The sequence below is a fragment of the Eriocheir sinensis genome, chromosome 5 (genome assembly GCF_024679095.1).
Source record: "Eriocheir sinensis breed Jianghai 21 chromosome 5, ASM2467909v1, whole genome shotgun sequence".
Taxonomy (NCBI): domain Eukaryota; kingdom Metazoa; phylum Arthropoda; class Malacostraca; order Decapoda; family Varunidae; genus Eriocheir; species Eriocheir sinensis.
The window spans coordinates 26,406,625-26,427,555 of NC_066513.1; the positions used below are offsets into that span (position 1 = coordinate 26,406,625).

At 42.9% G+C, this 20,931-nt stretch overlaps 1 protein-coding gene across 1 annotated transcript in view; it reads right to left on the reverse strand.

Annotated features, from left to right (window-relative positions):
* Positions 1-20,931, reverse strand: part of LOC126983053 (nephrin-like) — a 60,957-nt gene that overhangs the window by 3,747 nt on the left and 36,279 nt on the right. Inside the window, exons 4-11 of the mRNA XM_050835513.1 lie at positions 19,628-19,942; positions 15,665-15,816; positions 14,072-14,216; positions 11,194-11,324; positions 9,633-9,792; positions 3,387-3,538; positions 2,141-2,282; positions 1,629-1,789 (exon numbers count right to left, since the gene is read on the reverse strand). Of these exons, the coding sequence (XP_050691470.1) occupies positions 1,629-1,789; positions 2,141-2,282; positions 3,387-3,538; positions 9,633-9,792; positions 11,194-11,324; positions 14,072-14,216; positions 15,665-15,816; positions 19,628-19,942 (1,358 nt within the window). The remainder of the gene's footprint in view (positions 1-1,628; positions 1,790-2,140; positions 2,283-3,386; positions 3,539-9,632; positions 9,793-11,193; positions 11,325-14,071; positions 14,217-15,664; positions 15,817-19,627; positions 19,943-20,931) is intronic.

Here is a 20,931-nt window from a genome sequence, read left to right on the forward strand (position 1 = left end):
TGTGTTAAAACGGCAAACAAACATTCATATTGGTGTTTAATTTGCTGGTGGTGTTTTATCTGCGTGTTTTGCTCCTGCTCTAATACGTGTGGAAGGGTGAAATAAACGGTTTAACTTCCTTTGTGTTTAGATCATTGTTTTTTTTTTGTGTGTGTGTGTGTGTGTGTGTGTGTGTGCGCGTGTGCGTGTGTGCGTGCGTGTGTGAGTTGGGAGGACAAACAAATATTAAATACCAGTCTTTGCGTTTAATGCGGCGGTGCAGTTTTTTTTTTTTTTTGGCCTGCTTTATGAGGTTTAAAGGAAAAAAAAAAAAACATGCGTGGATGTTTATCTTTGAACTCAGTCACGATTGTTGGTTCTTTCCGGCCTCATGCACAGAACATGCGGTACAGTGCGTTGCGACTGATTAGATGAATCTCGTACCTTAGGAAAACTATATACCTTGTTTTAGTACCGCAACAGTCCATCACATTAATGTCGTTCGTATACACTCAGACATAATTCGGTAGTTTCGAACATTATTTTACTACCTAATGTACAAGGCTTTCTCAGGATTATGCTCATGAAAAGTATTATGTTTCATGTTTACTTCATATGAAATCTAATATGATATGAAGGCCCCAGAGATATATAATTAATACTAGAGTAAGTTTCATAACATTCATATTTTCTCCATGTCTGCAACGAAATGGATTACATATGAATACAACATTTCTCTTACAGTACATGGCAAGAAAATTGTATTTCCACTTTGCATTATTACGGAGCATTATCATGGTATCACTTACGTCTGCTGTCAGGCTACATCGTCCTTTATTTAGTATATAACGCAAGTCAGAAAAATTACAACCCACACTGGCTGTCGCTGGAAACCTACCCACGCTGAGTGTCCCTGGAAGCCTGACTATCACTTCAGCTGTTGTTGTTGTTGTTCTTGTTGTTGTTTTTAAATGAGTGATGGAAGTGACGTCAGTGAAACAAACCGATCCTTTACAGCGCGTCGCACCGTGCCACATACTCTGCTCTGGAAGGCTACTTTGTGTTGTTTAATTGACTTCTATGCTTTGCTTCGGTGGAGGATTTGTCCGGATACCAGCACAGGGAACTACTCGTCTGACTCACAACAGATCCTTTACAGCGCGTCGCACCGTGCCACATACTCTGCTCTGGAAGGCTGCTTTGTGTTGTTTAATTGACTTCTATGCTTTGCTTCGGTGGAGGATTTGTCCGGAAACCAGCACAGGGAACTACTCGTCTGACTCACAACAAATACATAAACTTTATCGCTTACCTCAGTTAAAAGCTAGACCGTGAGGCTTACAATATTTTCACAGTACACGATCTTTTCCTAAATAGTCACTCTAAATGCTAAAAAAAAATGTTGTGAATATCGCAAACCAAAAATTTGCATGACCTTTTTCATTTGTGCATTTTCACTTTTTTTTATTTTTTTTTACTTCGGGGAAAGGATTGCCAAACTCGTTAATTTTGTTTCGTTAAGCTTTAAATCGGCTTACGGCGTGTGTAGTGTACTAGCTGGGTTAGTCTGGAGGTTAATGCAAATTCACTCACTCACTCACTCACTTACTCACTCGCTCACTCACTCACTCACCCACTCACTCACTCACCTCGCTCGTCAAGTTGGCCAACATCCGCTTCTGGCCGTGGTATCGCAGCTGCAGGAGGAACTTTTGCGGCAGACCCCCGTCGAAGCCCGCCACGCAGCGTATGTTGACCATCGACACGGACAGGTTGAACGCGGAGCAGTTGTGTACCGGGTCCGGGTGGCCTGAAAGAGGAGGAGGAAGAGGAGGAGAATGAGGAGGAAGAGTAGGAGGAGGAAGAGGAGGAGGAGGAAAGGAAAGAAGCAACACGTTATGAGAGGTACCTTGATGCTCCCCTCTTGAAAACTAAGCCATAACTAAGCCATAGACAGGGGGAAATATAGACATACCGAATGGATTGTGTTTCAGAAGCTTACATACAGAACCATTACAATATCCCGAAGCCCTCTTGATAGCGTTATACTTATAGGAATCCAACATTCTAACCTGCAGGACACCTAGACACCTAGAAACCCTTTGGAAGTGTTTTGTTTCTAAGGACCCACAACTCCCCTGCAGGACGCCGAGACACTCACCCGCCGGGAACACATGAAAGACACAAGGGTGGCGCTGCTGGCCCACGGAGTTGACGCCCCAGCAGAGCAGCGTGCCGTAGTCCAGCTCCGTGTTAGCCGTGTAGCTCACCGTCGACCGCGAGCCTTCGACGAGCACGTGTTCCTTGAAGAGGGAAGAAAGAGAAGCAGCTGAGTGAGTACAGACATTACCAGACTGCCACTCCCAGCACATTGTATATCCCTTTTCCTGCGTCAGCTTTTTCTTACAGCAAAGGAATCAGCTCTAGGATAATAAACAAAGAAAAAAACATAAAAAGACGGGTAAGCGCTGATCCTGGAAAAGCAGTGGGCAGAAGAGAGGTCAATGAGAAAGGTCAACTGTCGCACACACACAAAACAAAACTATATTGAGTCATATCTATCGCTGAAACCGTTGATTACTGAAGTTCTTAGCGAGTGGAAAGGATGAAAAATCGACGTTCCTAAAGCTGATCTGATTATCGTATTGTGGAAGGTTTATCGCACATCTGGGAACGCTGGTGAGTACCCTTCGTCCCTTCCTTTCCGCCAGGGGTTGCGTAGTAGCGTGTTGCCTCATAGTTATTGGGCACTTTTCTCCTTACGTACAGCGATGGGCACTTCTGTCTTCGATCTCGCCTTTGTCTGAGAACCATTTCGTAACTTTGGACCTTAAGAGCGTGCCTCAAGTCGCCCCATAATAGGTTTGAGACTCGTGAAGGATATGAATATCGATTGGAACCCGTCGATGAATCACACACACAACATGACCCCTACCCCCCCCCCCCCCCACACACACACACACACTAGCATACACACTAAAACTAATACATACACACAATTTCGTAACTTTGCTGATTCAGAGAGGGTTTCAAGTCGTCCCATTACAGGTTTCAGACTCGTTAAGGACATGTATATCGATTTGAAACCCGTCTATGCACTCACACACAGCACAACTCTTTCCCTACACCCCCCCCCCCAACACACACACACACACACACTCTAACACTAACACATAGCTCGGTAGTGGCAGACGCTTCCATCCTTCACATCATCTATTTCCAAAGGCCTAAAATGAGATCAATCGCATTCTATAAGAGTTTTTTTTAAGGTTTGTGGTACAGAATAATGATCAGACTACCAGAGGAGTCATGAAACTACCTCTCCGAATGCCCAAAACACCTACGGAAGCCTTGTCAGTTATGTGTGCTAGGGCGCCGAAATGTCTCAGAATATCACCCATACACACCTCGCTGATCTCAATGCTCTCGCCGCTGTTGTTGAAGGTCCAGCGAAAGGCGTCCGGCTCCGGGTACGACTCCACCTGGCACGGGATGTTGACCTGCTCGTACCTGGCTGCCCCATGGTAGACAGACTGCTTACCTGTGCACAGCGGCTTGTCTGGGGAGGGGAGAGAGAAAGTACACTCGTATAACTTAGGTGTTGATAATGCGTGAGATCATCAGTTAGTTAGTTAGTAGTTAGTAGTTAGTTAGTTAGTTAGTAGTTAGTTAGTTAGTAGTTAGTAGTTAGTTAGTTAGTTAGTTAGTTAGTGAGTTGGAACAAAAGACTTGAGCGGGGAAATGAAGGAGGGAGGAATGAGAGACTGAAGGAAAGAGAAAAACTAGGAAAGATGAAGACAATGAAGATATTTACCAACACACACAAACACACACACACATACACACAAACAAACAATGACAAACAAGCAAAAGTATAACCCACAGAACCACACTAACGCATCCTCATCCAGTTACCAACCACTTAACACTCTGAACACCACAAAAATATAATAAAAAAATAGCGTAGAATTCACTCGAAAAAAAAAAAATCTTCCCCGAGTGGCGAGGATGCAGAGGACGCGGCAGCAGAGAGGGGAAGGGAAGGGAGAGGAGGAAGGAAGGGGAGGAAGGTAAACCACCGTCCAATTACTCAAGCTTTAAAATTCAGATTGCAGTGCGTTGCTTCGGGCGGCTCTTAAGCTCGCAAATGCTCTCCGGCTAATATCAATTTCACGACCTTCTTCCCGTGGCTCCTCCCTTCCCTCTCCGATGCGATGAAAACCAGCGGGAAAGATATTTGGTTTCTGGTGTCCTTTTCTAAGTTTTTTGTTTTGGTTTTGCTGGTTTTGTGGTTGGTGTATTATTCCTATAGTTATCCTGTTTATATAATTTTCACGACCTTCTTCCAGTGGTTCCTTCCTTCCCTCTCTTATGCGATGAAAATCAGGGGGGGAAATATCAGGTGTCTGGTGTACTTTTTTTTTGGCTTTTTTTGTATTGATTTCCCTTTTTGTTTTCCCGTGGTTCCTTTCCCCTTCCATGCGATGAAAACCAGGGGAAAAATACCTCGTTTCTCGTGTCCTTTCTTCCCTTTTTTCTTTTCATCTCGTGCTGTGAATACCGTGTCCTACTGAAGGGTTGACAACGTGTTCCTCGTTAGCCTGTTATTTCGTCTGTTTTAGTTTTATAGGTAAATCGAAATGGAGTGAGGACGGTTTAGGTTACGGCAGATTATTGGACCCGTGCTCTCAAACGCACCAGGGTCCCATTACTACCTTTTTCCTCAGGCCACAGAAGAGATTGGAAGATAGGGTGACCGCGAAGCCCCCCCCCCCCCCACCCTTGTCCCTGGTGAACGTGGTCAAAGATGCTCCACCTGCCCTTCTACCTGGTGCCTTATTGGAAAGAGGATCACACACACGCCCGCGCCCACGGAACCGCACACACACACACACACACACACACACACACACACACACACACACACACACACACACACACACATACCTTCGATCACTTACTCTTTTTCTCCCTCTCTCTCGTTGTGTTTTCATGGATGTGCTCGTTCAATAGATAAAGGCATTGCAAAACTACCTACTGTCACATGTAACGGACCATGAAAACACGAGCAACTCAGGCAACTGGGACGGAAACGTTTTCAAGCGGGTGTGTTGAGGCGCTGGAACGTTTGTGAAAACAGGGCAACGTTGCAACACTTACGTTTATGGGGGTTATGTTACGCTGATGTGGGTAATATTGGTTTAAAGATGCACCGGACACTTTTGCGGAAAACTCAGCAATGACGAAATTGCTTCTATATAGAAAAACACAGTCATCCACCGTGACTCTTCATCTGATCGCGTACGCTGTTCTGTGACAAAGTTTGAAAGTTGAAAATAAATATTACTCCTCTGCGTCAGACTAAGTAATGACGGCATATGTTCTATATATAAACACATAATTGACAACAGCAAGGCTTAATCTACTCTCGCATAATTTTAAATGACAAAGATTGAAGATAATATAAGCAAAACAATTTTTCTTTAACACTCTACCTTTCTTCCTTTCTTTCTTTCACTTTATTTCTTTTTTCTATCGTTTTCTTTTTCTTTCTTTCGTTTTTCTGTTTTTTTTTCTTTCTTTCTTTCTTTTTCTTTCTCTTTCTTAGTTTCTTTTACTTTCTTTCCTTCCTACTTTTCTTCCTATCTTTCTTCTTTCCTTCCTACCTTCCTTCCTTCCTTCCTTCCTTTCCTCCTTCCTTCCATCGCGGTAAACAAGAACTCTCACATTTACCATTCAAAAACACCAAAAAACTCACCTCAATCCCACGCTTACTACGACTAATTACCAACAGCAACAGGTGGCAGGAGAAAGGAAGGGACGGAAGAGCTCAGTAATTGGGACTTGAGCAGGAAAGAAGAGAACTAACGTCATTGATCGTATGTAGAATAATACGGTCGGTCGGTCGGGATCTGTACGGAACGATTATTTAGATAGCTCGAGGCAGCGCGTGTAGGTGGCGTACGGTATGTGTGTGTGTGTGGGTGTAGAGGTTCGTGGGTTGGTAGTGACGTAAGTGGAGATGGTGGCGTGACGTGTGTGTGTGTGTGTGTGTGTCGGTGGGTGGGGGGATTGGTGTCCTTGTGATGATGGTGGTGGTGGTGGTGAAGGCGAGGTTCCGGGAGCCTGGCGTGTTCATAATGTCGTCACGAGTAGTAATAAAGACCTCCATCGTAGAGAGGTAAAGAAAATAGCGAGAGAAAAACAGGTTGGTAAATAGATGGGACTATGATGATGATGTAATATTGATGGACATTGGGATAATAAATAGAAAACTAGATTCATAGATACTGACAGGCAGAGAGAGAGACATAGATAGATGGATAGACAGAAGTAAAATCAGATATCGAAATAGAGAGACATAGATAGAAAGATAGTCAGATATAGAGAGATCAAGAATACAACTGAATGATAGATGGTTAGATAGACATTTCAGGAAAGATAAACAGAAACATGAATAGAGAGTAACCTAGCTCATCCAAACTCAAAGGTTAACTTCAAGAATACTAAAGATTTGAGCCGAGAACGGAGGCGAAAGTACATACCATTCTCGGACCCTCACCTCCGCTCACTCACACACGCTACGAAAGGAAGGTGTGTGTGTGTGTGTGTGTGTGTGTGTGTGTGTGTGTGTGTGTGTGTGTGTGTGTGTGTGTGTGTGTGTGTGTGGGTCGCTATAAATATAAAATCACAAAGAGGAAACTCGAATCCACCTGGACGATCTTCCTTGAATAGCTCCTCTTCATCCTTTGGCGCGTGTGAGGAGGGCAAATATAGCGCCTAATTATGCCATCGCTCTTATCACTGTGGACTCTATTTTGTGAACGTTACTTTGGTGTCTTTCCTGGAGGTGCAGACAGATGTGTAGCGAAGGTGAAAAGTCCTAAGGGTGGAGAATGTCAAGGGAGAGAAAGTGGAATAGAGAAGGGAGAGAAATCAGACGTTGAGCGGTGAAATATCCCAAGGGTGGAGATTGTCAAGAGAGAAAAAGTGGGATAGAGAAGGGAGAGAAGTCAGACGTTGAGCGGAGGTGAAATATCCCAAGGGTGGAGATTGTCAAGGGAGGGAGAAGGTGGGATAGAGAAGGGAGAGAAGTCAGACGTTAAGTGGAGGTGAAATATCCCAAGGGTGGAGATTGTCAAGGGAGGGAGAGAATGTGGAATAGAGAAGGGAGAGAAGTCAGACGTTAAGCGGAGGTGAAATATCCCAAGGGTGGAGATTGTCAAGGGAGGGAGAAGGTGGGATAGAGAAGGGAGAGAAGTCAGACGTTAAGTGGAGGTGAAATATCCCAAGGGAGGAGAATGTCAAGGGAGGGAGAAGGTGGGATAGAGAAGGGAGAGAAGTCAGACGTTAAGTGGAGGTGAAATATCCCAAGGGTGGAGAATGTCAAGGGAGGGAGAAGGTGGGATAGAGAAGGGACAGAAGTCAGACGTTAAGTGGAGGTGAAATATCCCAAGGGAGGAGAATGTCAAGGGAGGGAGAGAAGCTGTGATTTAGAAGTGGATGTTTGAATATAGAAAGCTGATGTTGTAAAGTGTATACCGACTGCCTTTCAACCTTTAGATACATTGCAATCCCTTTAGCTCCGAGGCCACACGCTGTTTAATATATCTGTACCTGTGGCGTTACTATTTTTTGCACTGAGGCCACGCGCATGTTACTTTCCCTCTACTAGCAATGAGATTTATTTTCCCTTCACCTTTAGGCGTTACTAATTTTGCACTGAGGCCACGCGCATGTTACTTTCCCTCTACTAGCTATGAGATTTATTTTCCCTTCACCTTTAGGCGTTACTAAATTTGCACTGAGGCCACGCGCATGTTACTTTCCCTTTACTAGCAATGAGATTTATTTTCCCTTCACCTTTAGGCGTTAATATTTGAGCACTGAGGCCACGCGCATCTTGCCTTACCTGTACTTTTATCCTTAATTTTTACTTAGTCAACATCACGCCTGCCAATCACATCTCTTAGTCCTTTGAAAAACTACGATCTCATTAATCTGTTTATGATACTGAGGGCGGAATTTTCGTCTTCTAACATTCAATAGTTTTGTTTTTAGTGCGTTTATGCCATCTCTTATTGCTTTAAGGACTATGAGCTCATTAATCTATTTATAACCTGGGGTGGAATATTCGTTTTATAGCATTTAATATATTTTTTTAGTACATTATTGCCGTCTCTTATTCTTTTTAAAAAAATAGGATGACAAGAATTATATATATACGATACCTGGAAAGCATTTTGTCCCTCACATCCAAGATTTTTTTCAGTACATTTTTCCCATCTCTTGTTCCTTAAAAAAAAAAACCCACATGACTGGAATTTTATATTTATGATACCTAGAAAGATTTTTTTCCTCACATTCAAGACATTTTTTCAAGACATTTTTTCCATGCTCCGTAGAAAAGTGAGTCCGGATAGAAAACACGGATTCACACTCAAATATAACCACCACTGCACAGAATTCTGACATCGCAACATGCAAGTTAAATGACATCTATTTTTAACACACACACACACACACACACACACACACACACACACACAAGACGCGTTTCTTTTTCCAGGGCACGTTAATATCTTTTTGCGTAGAAAGGGAGAGACGGAGAGAGTACGCCCACGTTTTGCATTCTTTCTCTTCCCTACTTTAGTCTTTCTTCCCAATCTTCTTCATTCCCTCTATTTCTGAACACACATACGAAGCGTTTTTGCAAGGTACGTTTAAATCCCTTGGCATAGAAAACGCGAGACGGAGAGAGTACGCTCACTTTTCCATTCTTTCTCTGCTCAATTCTAATCTTTCTCTGCCATTTTTTTTCCTCGTTCTACTGCAATCTTTCTTTTCGGTCTTATTGTTCCTTCGTTTTGCAACAATCTTCTATTCCGGTCTTTTTCTTTCTCTGGTCTACTTTAATCTTCCTCTGCAGTTTTCTTCTATTCCTCGTTTTACTGTAATATTTTCTTCCTGTCTTCTTCTTTCCGTCGTTCTACTTCAGTCTCTCTCTCTATTTCCAGTCTCCTCCTTCCCCTCTTTGTACTGTAATCCTTCTGCCCGGTCTTCCTCTTTCTCTGCGCTACTGTGATCTTTCCTCGCAGTCTTGTTCTCAACTCGGAAATCTCACTCACGAGGCACTTTAAACTCCGGCCGAAAAAAGCGACTCATTACTCATCATCAACACGTTAGTCTCTACTCACCTGTCCGTTCCCCTGCAATCACCACCTGAATTTAGCCCCTGACACGAGAAGGAGGAGGAGGAGAAGGAGAATGAAGGCTACAGACAATGAGGTAAACGAATAAAGCGATAGAAAGTGATGCAAAAGTAGGTAGATAAAGAGACAGACAGAAAGAGAGACAGATAGATAGAAAGGTAGACAGAGGGAGAAACAAACAGCAATAGCAAGAGAGACAAAGGAACTGAAGGCAAAGACAGAGCGAAAAACAAAGAAAACAAGAGAAGTAGACAAAGGGAGAGATAGACAGCAAAACAATCCAAGAAAAAACACACAGATAACTTAACACAAATACACACAAAAAAACCCAGAAAAGTAACACAAACACACACACAAACAAAAACAACACACACACACGCACAACAAACACATCACACCTGCAACACACGAACACAAACACCTGACTACCTGGCTACCTACACTTGACCTTGAGGCGCAGGGGATTGGACTGGCCGTCTCCCTGGATGTTCGAAGCGACGCAGTAGTAGTTCCCCGACGAGGCTCTGGTCACGTGTTGCAGGACGAGCGTCTGGTTGCTAATGAGGACGCCTTCCGCTGGGTTGTGCCGAAGCTCCTCTGACTGCGGGGAGAATCAATATCACGTGGATTAGGTCCCAGAATTAGCCTTTACTGGAGGTTATATAAGACATCGTGGCGCTGCCTGGCCGTTCTGTCCCGTCCCGCCTCTCCCCGCCGAATAAGTTGCAAGCTGAATGAGTTTAACTGAAGGGATCTGCGTCATTTTCGGGTGAATCGCATTGTGAGGGTCCATATTATCCTTGAATTTTGTGGGATAATGGTCGAAATTGCGCAAGGAGGAAAAATATACGAGTCAATATATATAATTATTAAGCGCGGAGCCGGCAGAGAAAAAGTTTGTGTTATTACGATTTCCCTTTTGGAGTCTTCCGGCCGAGGCGAACGTACTTTGCAAATTAGACGAGAGGGAAAATAAGCATGAACACAACATGTTTTCCTAATTAGCCGGTGGGAGGAAACCTGATAACATTGCCCAGGTAAAAAAACACCACACCTTTCTCCACCACTTCCTGCACCTCCACCACCACCACTAACACCTCCACCACTCCATCCCTTCCTCTCCCTCCTCCTCTTCTTCTTTTTGCTCTTCCTCCTCTTCCAAACTCTTTTTCTTCCTTGTGTTTTTGCTCTCCCTGTTCTTCGTTCAAGCTTTCTTCCCTCCTCCTCCTTCTCCTCCTCCTCCTCCTCCTGCCGCTTCTGCTTCTGCTTGACATTTCTCTTCCAATCCCTTCTACCTCTCCTTCTTCCACTATTCCTAGCCTTCATTTACCTCCTCCTCCTCCTCCTCCTCCTCCTAACTACTCTTCTAAGTCATCAGTCTCTCCCCACTTTCATTTAATTCCTACTTTTCTACCTCCTCATCCATCTACATCTGTTCCACCTGTGTTTCCTCCTCCTCCACCTGACTCCCTCCTTCTCCTCCTCCTCCTCTTTGTCTTCTTCTTGTGCATCCTCTTCTTCTTCTTCTTTCTCCCCCTCCTCCCCCTCTTCCTGCTCGTCTTCCTTCTCATCTTACAAAATAAGCTTTACGTGGTCCTCGGGGAGCAGAGAAACAGGCACGCTTCCGCCCACTTCCCAGAACGACCAGAGGGACAAAATTTCACGACCTGAGTTAGTCCTCCCAACACCCCCTTCGTTAACCCCCAACCAACCCTCTCACACCCACCTATCCCCTTTGACCATCCACCTCTAACCACCCCTTTCGACCCTCCACCCACAAACCATCACCCTCGGCCCTCTAACCACCCCCTTTCCCCACTAACATCTCCCATTTCGACTCTCCACCCCAAAACCATCACCCTCGGCCCTCTAACCACCCCCTTTCCCCCCCTAACATCCCCCTTTTCGACCCTCCACCCCAAAACCATCACCCTCGGCCCTCTAACCACCCCCTTTCCCCCCAAACATCCCTCTTTTCGACCCCCTCAAACGACCCCCTCACCTCGTGCAGCCACACCATCTTGTACACCCGCGGGTTGGCCTTCACCGAACACTCGAAGTACACGTCGTCGTCCTCCTCGATGTCTTCCATGTCTATCGTCCGTCCTGGCGCTAAGGTGACCACGGGAATGTCTGTGAGGAAGAAAACGGGAAGAAGATTAAACAGATGATTGATGTTATGGAAGTGACGCATGTACACGCAAGCACACACGCACACACACACATGCTCCACCCTCCCCTCCACATACACTCGTTAAGTAAGTAGTTAGGTACAGACCACACTTATTTCCAGTTACGTGTTCTGTGTAAGTAGAAAACGGGAAGGTGATGGATGTGAGGGGGAGTGACTCACGCAAATACACACACACACACACACACACACACACACACACACACACACACACATGTTCAATTTAACGTTACAGAAGGCCGTCAACTTGCCTCTCTGACACTTACATGGGGAAAGATGAAAGGAGAGAGAGAGAGAGAGAGAGAGAGAGAGAGAGAGAGAGAGAGAGAGAGAGAGAGAGAGAGAGAGAGAGAGAGAGAGAGAGAGAGAGAGAGAGAGATAGAGAGAGAGAGAGAGAGTGAGAGAGAGAGAGAGAGAGAGAGAGAGAGAGAGAGAGAGAGAGAGAGAGAGAGAGAGAGAGAGAGAGAGAGAGAGAGAGAGAGAGAGAGAGAGAGAGAGAGAGAGAGAGAGAGAGAGAGAGAGAGAGAGAGAGAGAGAGAGAGAGAGAGAAAGAGACAGAGAGAGGAAGTAACAAGACAATGGCCCGGATCGTAAGCAAATGGAGCCTCGTAAATTTTTAAGACGCGAGTGACGTGTTTCCCTTTCCGAGTCGGGTGTGAGGAGCCTTTACAGAGACGAGGCAGGCGTTGAGGAAATATTTCAGACGCAAAGGTCAAGAAACTACGCACTGACAAGATCACACTTTTTCGGTAGAGAGTAGAAGAGAGAACTTACAACCTACTAGAGCATTCAGACAAACAATGAGTCGAGTGTGAGATCTTACAGAGAAATAGATGTTTAGGAGATGTTAAGAAGGTCAAACTACTTTTAGCACGATTTTGGTTTTGGTAGACAGTAGAAAAGAAACTTACATCCAACCAGAACTTTCAGATGAACAATGAGTCGAGTGTGAGACCTTACAGACAAATAGATGTTTAGATGTTACAAAGGTCAAGCCAAGAAATAGCAGGATTAAACTTTTTTGGTAGATAGCAGAGAAGGAAACTTACAGGCAACCGTAAAACTTAGAAACAACGAGTCGAGTGTAAATAGACTTTTATAAAACAAACCTCGACATAGCAAGATTTTACGTATGTTAGACAGTACCGAAGAAACTGATGAGGCTCCTGACATTTTAGAAAGATTTGAGTATCACCAAACAATACTTAGTTAGGGAAACAAATATCAAAGTAGTGTGGAGTTAAGAGAAAATCATACCACCAAACAGACACGTAGACAATAAGATTCTTGACATGTTAGAAGGATTTAAATATACTTAGGGAGACCAAAACAAGAAAATGTGGTGTTGAGAGAAATCGTACCACCACACAGACGTAAATTGTACAGCTTCATAAATTTCACGTCAACAATGAGATTCTGGACATTTTAGAAACCACCAAACAGAACTTAGGGAGACGAAACAAGACGTAATGTTGAGTTAAAACAGAACCGTACCTACAAACAGACACAAATCGTAAAGCTCTGAAAGCCCCAAGGAAAACAAAAAGACAGTCAGTTGTGGAGGCAGCAAATGCAGGGAGCTCGTAGGAGGGTATTTTTGTGCAACGACTTTTAGACTTACCTGAGAGTTTTGTCACGGCGAGGACATGTCATGGCGAAGAGACAGCGGAAAGAAACATGTCTGAGAAAAGATTGATGAGTGGGAGTGAGGGATGGCGAGTAAAAACGGAAGATGTGAAGAGCAGAACCGAAGATTGAAGTGGAAAAAGGAGAAATAAGCTAAAAATGAAGAAGTGAACGGAGAAATGAAGTGTTGAAAAGAGAAATAATGTAAAACTGAAGAGAAAAAAAGAGGAATAAAGTGTTAAAAGGAGAAATAAGGTAAAAAAAAAGAGGTGAACGGAGGAATGGAGTAGTGAAAAAATAAATAAGGTGGAAATGAAGAAGTACACGGAGAAATGGGGTGTTGAAAAGAGAAATAATGTAAAAATGAGGAGAAAAAAAGAGGAATAAAGTGCTAAAAGGAGAAATAAGGTTAAAAAAAGAGGTGAACGGAGGAATGGAGTAGTGAAAAAATAAATAAGGTGGAAATGAAGAAGTACACGGAGAAATGAAGTGTTGAAAAGAGAAATAATGTAAAAATGAAGAGAAAAAAAGAGGAATAAAGTGTTAAAAGGAGAAATAAGGTAAAAAAAAGAGGTGAACGGAGGAATGGAGTGTTGTAAAGAGAAATAAGGGAGAAATGAAGAAGTGAATAGAGGAATGGACTGTTGAAAAGAGAAATAATGTAAAAATGAAGAGAAAAAAAGAGGAATAAAGTGTTAAAAGGAGAAATAAGGTCAAAAAAAGAGGTGAACGGAGGAAAGGAGTGGTAAAAGAGGAAATAGAGTAAACAATGCAATGGTCAAAGGAGGAAAGAATGCTTGAAATGAAGAATAAAGTATAAAAAGAAGCGCTGAACGGGGGAGTAAAGAAGTGCTGGTGAAGTGAACGAAAGATGAAGCATGAGAATCAGCCAGCCAGACAGCAAGACATAAACTATACTAATGACCCACGAACACCTTGAAAGAAAACAAATAATAAATCAGAGGAAGAGAAAAACTGTGACAAGATATACTGAGAAGGAAAACAACAACACACTCACACCCACTCACCCACACCCACACACAAACACATAAGGGCGACTCACAGTATATAGTAAGCCGCAACTCGTCCTTCAGAACAGGGAACGGGATGGCAGGTGACCGAGCGTGGCAAGACAGCAACTTCCCCACGTCTCCAACACGCGGGGTCCATCGTAGCTCACTGGTCGTCACGTTGCCATCCTCGCTCACCTGCCCGCCGCGTCCAGGTGAGGGGAGCAAGGTGAGAAAAAGTTGGTTAGGGTTCAGAAGGGGATTGGGCGCTACTGGAAAGTTTGGGCATACGAGGGAGGTGTGGAAAGGTAAGGAAAACGAAGACGAGAAAGATGATAAGGGAAAGTTAAGGTAGATGAGGAGAGGTAAGTAGATGACGAAGTTAATTAGGGTTAAGAAGGGGAAAGGACGCTACTGGAAAGTTTGGGGATATGAGGGAGGTGTGGAAAGGTAAGGAAAACGAAGACGAGAAAGATGATAAGGGAAAGTTAAGGTAGATGAGGAGAGGTAAGTAGATGACGAAGAAGTTGATTAAGGTTAATTAAGAAGGGGAATGGATGCTGCTGGAAAGTTTGGGGGTATGAGGAAGGTATAGAAAGTAAGGAAGGCGAGGTTGAGGAGGAGGTTGAGAGAAGTGAGGAAGATGATAAAGGGAGAGTTCAAGAAGATGAGAAAGATGAGGAAAGGAAATAAGAAGGCGAGGAGGTTGAGAAGAGTGAGAAAGGAGGAGGAAGTTAAAAATGATGAGGAAATATAAGGAAAGGAAAGAAGATTAAGACAAGGAGGTTAAGAGAAAGTGAGGAAGGTGATCAAGGAAAGTTAAAAAAGGTGAGGAGAGGTAAGAAGATGAAGACGAGGAAATTGAGGAGAGTTAAAAGAAGTTGATTAAATGAAGATTGAGAAGGTGTTTGGAGGAGGGACGGTTGAGGAATATGAGGAAGGTGAGGAAAGGAAAGAAGCTGGAGATGAGGAGGATGGAAAAGGGTAAGATGAACATTGGGAGGGTGAGGGAGGCTGGGAAATCAAGAAAGATGAGAAAAGGACTGGAAATATAACAAGATGAAGCCAACGAAGGTAACTGAGTAAACGAAGATAATTAAAAGTGAAACGATGAGAGAGACGGAAAAGATGACGATAATGAAGGAGGTTAGGAAAGGAGAGGAAATATGATGAAACGAGAAAGTTAAGAAGGTGAGAAAAAAGTTAACGGAGAAGATTGGGAAGGTCAGGGAGAGGAAAAAGATGAGGATGTTGAGAAAGGTTACTCGTTCCTTTATAGACCAATCGAAAATAAACAGCTCTTTGAACATTGCAGATTCCATTAAAAAAAAAAGTAATGCTAAGATAATTACGGGCTCTAACATATCAATGAGCGCAATATACTTAAACATAATGTAGTTTAATAAAAGAAGACTTTCACTCCACCCGCCAACAAATCAGTAAGGAAATTAACAGAACTCATGAAAGCCGCAATTTGAGAAGAAAAATATCACCAACCCCAAGTCTTCGGAGATTAAAAACTTGCATGAAAGAAAGAAAGAAAGAAAGAGAGAAAAAACTAATCATTCCCTAAACTTCCAGACCTCAAGGGACGAAAACTTGTTAAGAGGAAGAGGAAAGGCTGAGGACTCGTCGGGCGGCATTACCTGTTCAGTGTGCGAGGTAAGAGTGGCGTTGCCGAGGTGCCAGGTGACCAGCGCAGGCGGCCGCGACCCCGCCGTGCGACACACCACCGCGTACGGCCACCCGGCGCTCATTGGGTCACGAGTGCTTACGAGGCGGATCCAGAGCGGCGAAACTGTACAAGGGAAGAAATGAGGAGACTGTGTTCGGTAGTTTATGCGAGGTTTTCCGTGAATTGAAGGACTAACTGGAACTAGAATATAAAGTAGAGACCATTAAGTAGATAAGGAGAGGGGTGCCACTGAAGCTAATATACAGACTGCCGGGGAAAATAAGTGTTAGGATTTTATATAGGTCAGATTTTCCGGGGTATGAAATGCACGTAAAGAATATTGATGTAGTATCCATGACTTAGAAATCTGCAACGAGAGGAGCTCAATTGAACCTAATATACAGATTGCCCGGGAAGAAAATGCGTATGAACTTTATATAGGTCAGATTTTCCGGGGTATGAAGAATATTGATGTAGTATCCATGACTAAGGATTCTGCAACGAGAGGAGTCCATTTGAGGCTAATATACAGATTGCCCGGGAGAGTAAGCGTATGAACTTTATATAGGTCAGATTTTCCGGGATATGAAATGCTGTAGGGGGCTTTTTTTTCATTGAGTAGCGGGCGCTTTTTCACATTTGTTTCCTTTTTTTATGCCCTTGAACTAAGTCCTCTGCTGTAAAAAAAAAGTTAAAGAATATTGATGTAGATTCATAACTTAGGAAACTGCAACGAGAGGAGTGCCGAGAAGTTCATTTATTGCTCTCATGCTGTCGACTTTCCAGCACATGAAGAGCTCTCACCTTTGCATATTTACGAAGGGACTGTAAAACGCTGCAGGAATATTACGTGTTTCTCGAAAGGTAAAATTCATAAACGAAGTGAATGCGTGGAAAACATGTTTGCATCTGATTCTCTCTTTTTTTTTTTCTCTCAGTGTTGCAGTTTCATTTTCCTGCTTTTTTATTTTATTTTGCTTGGTTGTTTTTTGAAGAAATTTTCAACCGTTCTTTTCTCTGTCTGTAACTTTGCCTTCTTCTTGTTAATTCCACATGCACTAAATGGAAGAAAAAAAGGTGAAAGCAAAACAGTTATATGATTCTTTTTACATTTTGTTGTTGTTTTTGATGAAATTTTCAGCAGTATCTTTTTGTCTGTAACTTTCCCTTCTTCAAAGTTAACATCACATGAACTAATAGACGAAAAACAGTGAATATAAAAGTTATACGATTTTATTTTACATTTTTTGTTTTTTGATGAACTTTTCAACAGTTTATTCTTTGTCTGTAACTTTCCCTTCTTCTAATTAATATCACATGCACTAATGGATGAAAAAAGTGAAAATAAAACACTTATACGATTTTTTTTTCACATTTTCTTTTGTTTTTTTTAGGAAATTTTCAGCAGTTTATTATTTATCTGTAACTTTCCCTTTATCAAAGTTAATATCACATGCACTAATGGACGAAAAGAAAGAAAACAAACAGCTGCAGCGAAAACATACAGTAAACCCCCCCAAAAAAAAAACAAAAAAAACGTGTATAATTAAAGTCAGGAATACATTTTTTTTTTTTCCGCTCATCTGTTTGTCCGTTGTCTAGGCCATAATTAGATGCACACACGCACACACGCACACACCAGTCACCCACTCGCAGCTAACGACTATTTATTCACCCGGAATTCTGGTACATCTCCAAGGTGACACTCGCCCTAATTAACGAGGTGACGCCCGGCACTCGGGGAGACACAACACCATTATCCGGTAAGTGACCTTCACCTTGGGTTAAAGGCGACGCTAAACTTTTAAAAAGGATTGAGATTTAAGTTTTAGAGATAGAGTGAAAGGACAGCACAGAAAGGCGTCCCTGAACTCTTAAAAAGGATTGTGATTTAAGTTTTAGTGATAGAGTGAGAGGACAAAACAGAAAAGCGACGCTGAACTCTTAAAAATGATTGTGATTTGTAGTTTTGGCGGATAGTGTGAGAGAGCAGCACAGAATGGCGACCCTGAACTCTTAAAAAATTATGGGATTTGTAGTTTCGTAGGTAGAATGAAGGAACAACACAGACAGGCGACACTGAACTCTTAAAACTGATTGTGATTTGTAGTTTCCGAGGATAGAGTGAGAGAGCGACGCAGTAAAGTAAGGTAGAGCTGTGGGCATTTACTGTAAGGCTACGTTGAACTCTTAATTAAAATGGATAGGATTTGTAGTTTCCGAGGTAAAGTGAAAGAGCAACACAGGAAGGCAACACTTACTCATGTGACTCAAACAGACGTGAGAGTAAGGCGACGCTTGACTCTTTTATTATTATTCTTACAGCAAAGGAAGCAGTTCAAAGCATGGGCGTCCGTAGAAGAGGGGGGGGGGGCCCCCCAAAAAAAAAAAAAAAATTGAAAAAATTACATGGAAAATACAAAATGAATAAAAGAACATAAACATTTCTCACCAGTTCATTCAGTTAGAGAATTGAAAAAAAAATTACTTGGAAAATGCAAAATGAATAAAAAAACATAAAGATTACTCAACAGTTCATTCAGCTAGGCCAGGTTATTACTCTCGGAACAGGAACTGGAGCCGTCGAGGATCTCTTCCGAACTTGTCAATGACCCTGTTCATTAGCTCGGTCTTCTGGCTGTTCACTTTGTCGCGGTGGACACTTAGCATGCAGAGACCGGACAGACGTTGAGCACTCATCGTTGATCTTAACCAGGTCTTCACCCTGCTACTATTAGTATTAGGATGTAACATGCTCCAAAGGAGCCGTTTAGCTGAAAATTAGCATGAGTTTTGTTAATGAAATAAAATTAAAGAACAGACTCTGTTACTTCTATGTCGATGCCTGTTTGTATCAGACATGCCTGAGCTCTGAACATCTCCCAGTCTGATTGGTTCATGTAGAGTTAATTCTTAATTGATAGAATAATGTAAAATAATTTTCCGAAATATTTGTTTTTCTTCAATTTTTCTACCGGAGAAAATGTAACTGAGCTAGCTTCAGAGAGAAAAGAAAAACCACCATTTGCATCTGCTCTCTTTCCTTTTTCCAACCAGGACAGCAATCTCAGGAGTCAGGACAACATTGCCCCCCCCTGCATTTTTTTCTGCGGACGCCCATGGTTCAAAGGCAAAATAGTAGCTCGAAAGAGAAAACAAAAAGCCCGCTAATCACTGCCCCTATAAAAGCGAGTATAGAAGAGTACAGAAGAAGAGTTTAAAAATGACTATGATTAAATTTTGCAGTTTCGGAGGCTGGAGGGAGAGGACAACAGAGGAAGGTAACAATCATTCATGTGATTCAAACAGGCGTGGGAGTGTCAAAGGAGAGGACCCGTGTATGTGCGTGTGGGTGTTATTGCTGTTACTGTTATTGCTGGTGGAAGTCTAACGCACGTGGGTGACTCGTAAAGGTGATTCACAAGTGTCGCGGTGAGAGGGAGGACGGCAGGAGTAAAAATGAAGGACTGTGAGCTTAGTGTGTGATTCCTCGAGGCGACGCACTGTTCAAATAAAAGTCAGGCAGTATAATTTGACTGACACAATACATGGCGCAGTTTCCTGGAGATGACACGAGGTATATATCGAAAGATCGTTTTACTAAAGTGACTGACTGGCAGGTAACTTGGTGTTCAAATAAAAGGCAGAAAGTATAAGAGATGAGTGACTGGCAATTTAGTGAGCAGTTTCCTGGAGATGATACAGATTATGCACCTAAAGATCGCATAACGGAAGTGACTGACAGGTTAGTTAGGGGCAGATAGACAATTAGCTAGACATTTAGACAGTTAGTTAGGGATAGGTTAGTCTCTAATTCTTCTTATTTTTTCTGATCAAATAAAAGGTAGACAGTTAGTGTGATATGAGTGAGTAAATGACTGGCTGACTGGTGAGTGACTGTGAGCGTCCAGTGAAGTTCTTAGGAGTGACTTACAGTTCATATCGAGGGTGACGGTGGAGAGGAGCGGCGCCGTCAGGTTGGAGTTCGAGGCTTGACAGACAAAGGTGCGGCCGAGGTCATCCCGCGTGAGCTTCGGCACCACGAGAAGATTATTCACCTCCGGAAGTTCCTGCACCTCCATGTTGAGATCCAGGGGCGTGGCGGCCTCCCACCAGGTGACCGTGGGGAGCGGCGACCCTCCCCGCGCTCTACAGGTAAGGCGCAAGGTGTCCCCCTCGAGTAGTGGACCAACGGAGCGGCCGACAAGGACTCCGAGGTCGTCGTAGATGGCTAAACGACGCGGAGGAACTGTGGAAGGCGCAGAAGGAAAAAAAATTATAGCCAATACTGAAGGAAAAACAAGAAGGAGCAAGCTTTTAGTTAATGGTGAAGGGAATGGAAGAAGGACCAATTTTGAGATAGCTAATACTGAAAGAAGGGAAAGAAGGAGCAGTTTTTAGTCTTTAGTGAAGGGAGTGGATGACGGAGCATTAGTAGTCAGTAGCGAAGGAAATGGAAGAAAGAGGATTTTTGAGTAGTTAGTGAAGGGAACGGCAAAAGAAACATTTTTTAGTCCACAGTGAAGGGATTGGAAAGAAAAGTTATCAGTCACTAGCAAAAGGAGTGGAAGAGGGAGCATTTTTTAGTCAATAGTGAAAGGAATAAAAATAAAATGATCATGAATAATAGGAGAAAAATAAACAAGAGCAGAAACAATGTGTGGTGAAAATGTGATAGGGAAAGAGAGATATTTTTTTTGAGGGCAGAGGTCAAACAAAAAGCATAAAAAGTAGGAAAATGGAAATAAAAGAGAACATAAACAATGTAGTGTTATATTATGGAAGAGGAAGGGAAGGGAGCAATATATTTTTGGACTCAGAAATGAAAAAGAATAACCTAGAAAATTAAAAGAAAAAAAAGGAGAGAGAGAAAACAAAGGACTAAAACAACGTGGTGGTGGTATAGTGGGCGAGAAAAAAAGAAAAGAAAAATAAGGTGAACGAAGAAGAGGAGTAAAAAAAAAAGAGAGGAGAGGAAGAGTGAAGAAAGACAGCTGTTTTTTTCTCTCTCTCTCTTTCGTTTCTGTTCGGTTTCTGTTTTCAGTCGTTTGTGTGACGTAAGTGATGTGTGTGTGTGTGGGTGTGTGAGTGTGAGTGTGAGAGAGAGAGAGAGAGAGAGAGAGAGAGAGAGAGAGAGAGAGAGAGAGAGAGAGAGAGAGAGAGAGAGAGAGAGAGAGAGAGAGAGAGAGAGAGAGAGAGAGAGAGAGAGAGAGAGAGAGAGAGAGAGAGAGAGAGAGA